The sequence below is a fragment of the Phacochoerus africanus genome, chromosome 9 (genome assembly GCF_016906955.1).
Source record: "Phacochoerus africanus isolate WHEZ1 chromosome 9, ROS_Pafr_v1, whole genome shotgun sequence".
Lineage (NCBI taxonomy): Eukaryota > Metazoa > Chordata > Mammalia > Artiodactyla > Suidae > Phacochoerus > Phacochoerus africanus.
The window spans coordinates 82,306,075-82,315,360 of NC_062552.1; the positions used below are offsets into that span (position 1 = coordinate 82,306,075).

Sequence of the window (9,286 nt, forward strand, 5' to 3'; positions counted from 1 at the left end):
TTGAACCTGCAACCTCATGATTCCTAGTCGGATTCATTTCTGCTGTGCCGTGACGGGAACACTGACTCTAAAGTTTTAATAAAATATTTAAAGTAGGGAATTCACTTTGTGGCACAGCAGGTTAAGAACCCAACTAGTATCCATGAGGATGTGGGTTCTATCCATGACCACACTCAGCCAGTTAAGGATCTGGCATTGCCGTGAGCTGTGCTGTAGGGCACAGACATGGCTTGAATACCGTGTTGCTGTGGCTGTGGTGTAGGCCAGCAGCTGCACCTATGATTTGACCCCTAGCCTGGGAACTTCCCATCTGCCGCAGGTACATCCTGAAGGAAAAATTAGATTAATTAAAAAAAAATTGTACAAAAGTCTTAAACATTTTTTAAAACACTGAAAATGTGATCTCTTTTATCACATAACATGAAATTTCTTGTCAGCACTATTCATCGCATGAATGAAGGTGTTATCAGGGGTATTATTGTCATATGGTAGGGGTCTGGGGTCAAAAGCTCTAATTCATCTTTCTGTCCTGTGACTCTCTAAGATCAAACAATTGTATGATCTTCCTTCAGCCTTTATTTCCCATTTAACACAACAGTTAGCAATACTGGTAACATAACCAGTCAGTATTTATTGAGTTCTGACCATATGGAGACACACTTGTTAAAGCTTCTCAGATATTGTTTTGTTTACTTTTCCTGAGAACCTTATAAGGAAGATACTACTGTTGTCCTTGTTGTAAAAAGAGATCTTGAGAGGTTAAGCCGCTTGTCCTCTGCTACATTGGAGCTGGACTGTGATGAGGATGTCAGAGACCAGAGTCCACACTTCTGACCTCTCAGCTTTGCTTCCCCAGTTACTGGGCTCATGCATTGTCTTATCTTGTGATTCACCTTCCCTGGTGGATATTGAGAGACTTTATAATTAGATATTTGGATGATCTGTTGATACCAAGGGAACTCCTACCTAATGAAACATCCACCACATTTCCAAGCACATAATAGGTACTCAGCAAACAGCTGTTAAATGCATGAATGGATGATAAATTACTAGTGAATTTGTGAATGACAGGGGAATGAATAAATATTTTAAAAAATCAAAAATTCACTAGGAGTTATTTATAAAGGGAACATCTCCCAGGAAATGTTTTCCCTAGATAAGGAGGAAGTGTTGTGATGGCAACATTGGTAGCTAACTTCTCACCAACTACACTCCCTCGTTCATAGGGTGCTAAGAGGCAGTAACTTGGCAATGGGAAAAACTTCTTTGTCTAAAAATCCCCACTAAATGACTCTCTGAAAAATTACATTGAAGGCTATTTGGTTAAAAAAAATAGTAAATAAAATAGGACATTTCCATACAGTTCTGCACAATTTGCTGAGTTGGAACAAGGGAAGGGGGAGGCTAGTACTTGGTATTTCTATCTTGGACCACTAACCCTGCAACTACAAATAAAACTCTGATTTTCCTGATTACTAGTGGCTTCCTTACTATGTCCTTACTGTTATTTCCCTTACTCTTATTGGCTCATTCACAATGTAGAGTTTAGAGCCAGGCTATCAAAGTGCAGCCTTAGCTCCCAGTATTCTGGAAATATGAAGTCAGTAATCCTGGTGACTTTACGAATCAGACTTCTCTCTGACCCTTTTCACTTATTTTAGTATCTCAAAGGACCCTAAGAGCCTGAAAGAAGAAGGGGCAGACCCACCCCAAATAACTGTGGGACCCAGAGCAAGGTACAAAGAGCCATGTGCCATGTCTAAAAGCTATAAATCAAAGTAACCAACTTTAAATGAATTGAGGTGTTCTCATACTCAGAAAATAGTATTTCCATATTCTTATAATGACTGGAAGGCTAGTTTCAAATTTAAAATCAAATTAAAAACCTACCAGACATGGAAGCATGGAAAGAGTAAGCTTTTGCCCTCAGTCTCCAGATCACCTTGTCTGGTTCCAAATCCCAACACAAGAGTGTCTCATGTATGAATGGGAATCTGCAGCCCAGCCACCCAGGCTCTGGCCATACACTTTGCACACAGTACCCCTCAGCCCAAAGGTGCACACACAGTGGTGTGGTCCAACCTCAGAAGGATAGACCCCAAAATCCACTGGAAAAAAAATGCACAGGCTAAAGTTGAGAGTTATGTTATTTGGCCAACTTTCTGAGGGCTTAAAGTCCAGGAAACAGGACTCTCAGATCACCCTGAGGACTGCTCTAAAGAAGTAAGGATAATTAGGAGTTTCTGGAACATTAAGAGATTATACTGTTAATTAAAGAAAACCAGACATATCAAGTTAAAGAAATTAGTGCTTATCTATTTATGGGAAGATGCAAAAGTCTAGGCTCACTGAACTCATTCCTTGGATTTGCACCTCAATTCTCTGCGGTTAGTATCCTGTGCTTTCTCACCCCGAGCCTCCTCAAGGTTCACTGTCCAGGGGTGGTTTTAGCAGCTGACTGCTATATGGGGGGCATCCTGCCTCCATCCTGAGCTCCCTCAGGGCTCAATATCAGGGCAGCTGTAATATGACGGCTTGATGCCTGCAACATCCTCTGTTTACTGATATGGCAGGAAATATTTTTCATTCACACCAAGAAGAGGCTTAAGCAGGCCCTGGAAGTGAGCTCAGGGCATTTAAACTATGACCTTCATAGGTATTATCAATTATATACAATCTGAAAAACAGAAATGTTATAAGCTTATTAATGAAAATTTTACTATAGATAACTGATTAAGCAAGTATTAGAGAATTAAAAACACAAAAGGCAATAACTTGGTTTTCAGACTATCATGCTACCAATCCCAGATTATCAATAGGACAGTTAAAAATGATTTCCCAAGAACTTAAATTTTGCTATGAAAGAGGAACAATAGAAAAAGGGGGGAGTTCCCATTGTGGCTCAGGGGGTAAAAAGCCCTATTATTATGCATGAGCATGCAAGTTCAATCCCTGACCTCACTCAGTTGGTTAAGAATCAGGGACTGCCAAGAGCTGTGGTGTAGGTCACAGACACAGCTCAGATCCCCCATTTCTGTGGCTGGGGCTGTGTGGGCCAGCAGCTGAAGCTCCAATTTGACCGCTAACCTGGGAACTTACATGTATCACAGGTATGGCCCTAAAAAAGAAAAAAGAAAGAAGGAAGGAAGGAAGGGAAGAAAGAAAAAATTAAATGGGGACATTGCAGACAGCTGACACAAAAAGAAAGCCTGGGGTTGCATATCCCTACAGTGTGCCTCAGCAGTGCTTAAACCTTCTGGTCAACCCACACGCTACTCTGACTGGCAGTTTAACCCATTTCCTCTCCATATATTTATAATATACAGCATATCTCTGTGGAAATATTGCAGAGTGAAAGGGAAAGAGGAGGGTGTGATCTGTACCCAGGATGTCACTCATCCTATTAAGAAATCACCCAAGTGGGAGCTTTGTTCCTGATATTTGAGAAATCCTTCTCTAGATACACATACATATATATATATACATACATACACACATACATACATAAAAACAGTTTCTTAAAGTCACTAATTTCCAGCATAAAAATGAAAATCCTCTCGTTATCTCAAAAAAGCCCCTACATGATGCGGGGTCTTGCAAACTGTCCAGTCAATCCTAACAATCAGGTAGAATTTCAGATATTTTTCCCCTTAAGTATGTTTCTCAGCTAAGTAGTCAGAAAAGCCTCTCCATAGCAGTTTATTAGTAAGTAAAGTGAGCAAATATATAAATATTCCTAAGAGTCCATCATCATTTTATTATTTAGTAAATAAATAATTTTCCATCAGCATAAAAAGTTGCAAAGAGACATGTCAGAGATAGATAAATATAAATGTTTAAGTGAATCTTTTTAGGGATTTCCTGGATTTCAAGATCTTATACAAGTATGGTTGAAATAAAGCAGTTAGTCCATATAATTGCATCAATACTCTTTCTGGGAGAGAAAAAACTATGGACTTAGACTGAATTATCTGAAGTTTCTAGCTTTTTTGGATAATTACACTTTTTCTAATTGATCTTCGGCAAGATCACTTAGTAATTCTGAGTTCATTAGTAAATATAAAGTTGACTAATATTACCTACTATTCAAAGCACTTTGGGGCCTCAGCGATAATAACTGTGAGTACTTTAAGGGCAGGAACCACGTAGGTGAGTGTTGAAAATCACAGCTCATTTCTTTCTCCATTTTTGCCTTTAGAGTTCAGAGGTCTTAAACATTATGATCACTTAAACAGCCAGCTTATTCACTCACCCCCACTTTAATTCAACTCAGAGAAAAATCTGAAGTGGAATTCCCATTGGGGCTCAGCAGTAATGAACTGACTAGTATCCATGAGGATTCAGGTTTGAACCCTGGCCTTGTTCAGTGGGTTAAGGATCCAGTGTTGCATCGAGGTGTGGTATAAGTCACAGATGCAGCTGGGGATCCTGTACTGCTGCAGCTGTGGTGTAGGCCGGCAGCTGTTGCTCCAGTTTGATCCCTGGCCTATGCTACAGGTGTGGCGCTAAAAAGCAAAAAAAAAAAAAAAAAGGGAAGAAAGAAGGAAAGGAAAAAATTGAGGTGAAATGGAATGCCTCTTTAAGAGAAGCCTCTTCAGAAGACTACTGAGAGCTTCCATCACCCCAGCATCTCCAGCCTTCTCTTCCCTCACACATAAACTCTGTTAAGAGCCTATGTCCCTTCAAATGAGTTGCTGAACTGCATTTCTAAAATTTGGCACAATACACAACACAGTTCCTGTGTGAACACTAATATCCTGGGTAGTTAGTGATATTTTTAGGCTTTCTTAGGGACAGGACAAAATGGATCCACTCTACCTCAGAAAATATTCTGATGAGACCTCAGAAGGATAGAAGGAACTTCCAGTCACCAGGAATTATTAAACCCTAGAGGAACAGGACACAACAAGAGATGTAATATCTTCTATCATTTGAAAATAGTTTAAAAGTTAAGTGAATTGAATAAAGGAAGACCACTTACAAACAAAAGCCTAGAAGAACTGATTAGTAAGGTGTCTTCTTGACTCTACTACTCAATTAATTTATGTTATTACTTGTGGGCCACTGAACACTCCTGAGTTCTCTGCTTCATATTTAATACATGAGAAAGTCACCTGTGCCCGCCAAATATAATCAAGAGCAATGCATTATAATTTTTATGCTGTCTTCTCTTCCATATACTAAATTCACCCAAGTGGATTTCATCCATGTATTCAGGTACCGAATGAGTCAAGTGTCCGAAGAAAGTACGTTTTCTAAATCACCTCCTCCTGTTCATTCTTTGGCATGGCAGCAGGATGTCACATGTTTTTTTCTCAGCTTTTTCATGGCTGTCCTCACATCAGCATTTCTGAGTGTATAAATGAGGGGGTTCAACATAGGTGTGATCACTGTGTAGAAGACGGAGAACACTTTATCCATGGAGAATCTGCAGAAAGGCCTCAGGTAGATGAATACACATGGCACAAAGATCAGGCTGACCACTGTTAGGTGGGAGGCACAGGTAGAGAGTGCCTTGCTCTGGCCCTGGCGGAAGCGAGTTCTCAGGGTGATCAGGATGACAGCATAAGAGAAGAGCAAGACCAAGAAGCAGATGAGAGAGAGCAGACCACTGTTCGAGACCATCAGCACCTCTATCACATAGGTGTCCACGCAGGCTAGCTTGATGACCTGTGGGACATCACGGTAGAAGTCCAGTTCATTGGGGCCACAGAAGAGAAGCTGAACAACAAGTGTGACCTCTATGATAGAGTGGATGATACCCCCACACCAGCAGGCAAAAACCAACTGAACACAAAGCTGATGGCTCATGACTGTCAGGTAGTGTAAGGGATTACATATGGCAACATACCTGTCATAGGCCATGACTGTCAGCAGAAGCATCTCACTGGCTCCCAGAAAGTGCCAGAAATAGATCTGGGCCAGGCATCCTGAAAAAGAGATGACCTTGCCCTCCTGTAGAAAATCCCCTAACATCTTGGGCACAGTAACACAGCTCAGGCATAGGTCAAGGAAAGTCAGGTGGCCCAAAAAAAAGTACGTAGGCAATTGGAGCAGGTAAGCATCAGCCCACACTGTTACCACTATCAAGACACTTCCCAGGACAATAACCATGTACAACAACACAAATATTAAGAAGAGAAAGAGCTGCAGTTCCCAGGAGGATGATAGGCCCAGAAGCACAAATTCTGTCACCTTAGAATCATTTTCTTTTCTCATCAAGTCAAGAATACCAAGTGACCTAGAGAAAGAAGAATTAAATTGAAAAAGGAGAGATTCAAGTTAGACAAAAAAGGAGTTCCTGTTTTGGTGCAGCAAAACTCAAGTCCAACTAGTGTCCATAAGGATGAAGGTTCAATCCCTGGCCTCACACAATGTGTCAGTGACCCAGTGCTGCCATGGGCTGTGGTATAAGTCTCAGACATGGCTCAGATCCTGTGTTGCTGTGGCTGTGGTATAGGCTGGCAGCCGTAGCTCTGATTTGACCCCTAGCCTGAGAACCTCCATATGCTGTGGGCTTGGCCCTAAAAATAATTTTAAATTAAAAACTTTTTTTTTTTTTGGAATTCCCATCATGGCGCAGTGGTTAAGGAATCCGACTATGAACCATGAGGTTGCAGGTTCGGTCCCTGCCCTTGCTCAGTGAGTTAACGATCTGGCATTGCCGTGAGCTATGGTGTAGGTTGCAGATGTGGCTTGGATCCCTCATTGCTGTGGCTCTGGTGTAAGCCAGGGGCTACAGCTCCAACTCGACCCCAAGCCTGGGAACATCCATATGCCATGGGAGTGGCCCAAAGAAATAGCAAAAAGACATAAAAAAAATTTTAAAGTTAGACAAAAGGCGAAAAAAATATGAGTTATCAAGATTTTGAGTCTGGTGTTCATAAATCACCTTCCAAGATAAGAAAAACTTCAGCAAGTTCTGCAAAGTATGAAAAGAACATTCCTGTATAGTTAGAACAAGGCATTTAAGCCCTACCTTATCATCTACATCTCCAAGGTAATATTTAACACTGGGGAACTTCAGTGCAATAAGTATTTGGGGGTAGTTTCTAGAAGATGAGTGTAAAAAGATTTGACTAATAGCAATATCAAAATCTTTCAAATTTTATAAGACAATAACAGGCAACATGTGTCTTAGTTATTTCAGTTATAATTATTTTGTTTGTTTGTCTGTCTGTCTTTTTATGGCTGCACCCATGGCATATGGAAGTTGGGACATCACATGTTCATCTGAAGTGAGTCAGTCAACACAAATACTGAGTCAGTCAACTCAAATACTGAGACTTCTTGCTCTTTTCTCTCAAATATAAAGAATTCTACCATGCTGCCTTTATAAATCTCATTTCTAAATTCTCCAAGTTTTTATCATCAAGGTCCTACACTATCTATACCTCAACATTTGCCTCAATGACCTCTCTGCACAGCACTTCTGTATCCTATAATCTATGTGACTATATTTGAAATTTAGTCACCTATATATTCAATATACTCAGTATATTTGAAATGCTCCTAAACTTCATATCACAACTTTTGGTGATAAGTTGTCTGCTAATGCTCCTCAAACTGTGTCTTCTGGAAACCTCTTGGAATCCATATTTCAGTTGGGCAAGAGAAAAGTTGCCCCAGAAAAGTTGTTACTGCTCTTTACTGATTCCTCAGGGAATGTGCAATAGTTTAACTTTTTAAAAAACCATTGGCTTGGAAGCGGACATTCCTAATGCTGCAAAGGCCAAGTCCCAGGAGAGTCTGTGATAACAAAAGTGCAATCTTAATTTTTGTGTTGCAATAATGTCTTTATCCAGCTGGAGATGGAAGGAGAAGATTTATTAAACAGATCCTTAGAGATTTGGTTAATATCAAAACCATGAAAGCTCTATTTTTCTGGCACACCTCTATGCTAATCTCCTTGCATTTCATAATTGCTTTATGTTGATTCATAAATTCTCCTGAACTTGAGCAGTTTTAAAAGGATTCTTATAACTAAAAGAAACACAAGCTTCCACTAAATCATTATAAAAAACATCTCAAAGCACTGGTGTGGAGAACAGATGGGAAAAAAATCCTTTTTAAAATTTGTGTTTGTGCCCAAAATATGAGCTCTAACCACTTTTAGGACTCATATTCTTGCAAATCACTACACACAAAATATTTCAGAGAACTCAGGTCCCTGGCATCTTTTCCATGAGAATGTAAAATGAAGAACATTTACTTATGGCAGAAGAAAGCATTTGAGTTCTCTCAGCTTTGAAATTTTTTTAACTTTAAACTAGCATATAAAGAAAATCAATACCAAAATTTTGTGGAAAAAAATACTTCAAAAAATAAAGTCCCATACCTAGGGTGTTTTTTTTTTTTTTTTTGAAAACTTCTGTTTAAATAAAAGATTTAGAGAAAACATAAAGCTATTCTTTTCTACAAGAAACACTGCAACATTGCAAATATTAAAACTCAATTTCAGTAAGTAAAATTATGGTATTACAGTTTTATGATGCTTAATCTAACAGCAACAAGAAATGCAGATATTGGCTTTGAAATGATTACTACCAACTTACTGTGAAATATGCCCATTTTTTTCATATGTGAATGATAAGTAATATATTTAACAGAGATGTAAATCATAAAACTTTCTCTACCAAGTCTATTTCACCATAGAATGTGATTAGGATTAGAAAATAGTAAACTTATTAAGTGTTAACTCTGTGTTATATGCTACTCAGAGACTATCATAGATCATCTCAGTCCCCCCAAAATAACAAGCTTACAAAATATAGGACGGACTTGTGTTTGCCAGTGGGGAGGGGGAGGTAGTGGGTTGCATTGGGAGTCTAGCATTTGTAAATGAAAACTGCTGCATTTGGAGTGGATGGGCAATGACATCCTGCTGTATAGCATGGGGAACTATATATCTAAACACTTGTGATGAAACATGATGGAGGATAATGTGAGAAAAAGAATATATATGTGGGTCACTGTGCTATACAGAAGAAATTGATGGAACATTGTAAATCCATCGTAGTAAATAATTTAAAAAAATAAAGTGTCAAAAAAAGGAAATAAAATAAGTTTCTCTAGTTCTGTCACTGTAAGGGAGAGATATTGAAGCAGGCAAAAGTTTCTTTCTGTGCAGCCAGCTGCCTACTATGCCCAGAACACAGAGTATATAGCCAAGAGCAAGTAGACTACATTCTCTTCCTAAATGAGGACACTCTTGAAAAATGAGTCTTCTCATCATTCTTAACAGCAACACATTTGAAACTAGTCCTAACTGATAAATACTTGTCCC

The 9,286-nt window shown here is 39.3% G+C and overlaps 1 protein-coding gene across 1 annotated transcript; it reads right to left on the reverse strand.

Moving 5' to 3' along the window:
- Positions 1-5,274: 5,274 nt before the first annotated feature.
- On the reverse strand, positions 5,275-6,264 carry LOC125136732 (olfactory receptor 4Q3-like). Its single transcript, XM_047797525.1, has one exon. It carries the CDS (start codon positions 6,217-6,219, stop codon positions 5,275-5,277), a length of 945 nt encoding a protein of 314 aa, XP_047653481.1. The 5' UTR covers positions 6,220-6,264.
- Positions 6,265-9,286: the final 3,022 nt, after the last annotated feature.

Bases quoted from the DNA above. Each gene is read 5' to 3' on its own strand.
- LOC125136732 (XM_047797525.1), bottom strand. From the start codon at position 6,219: ATGAGAAAAGAAAATGATTCTAAGGTGACAGAATTTGTGCTTCTGGGC.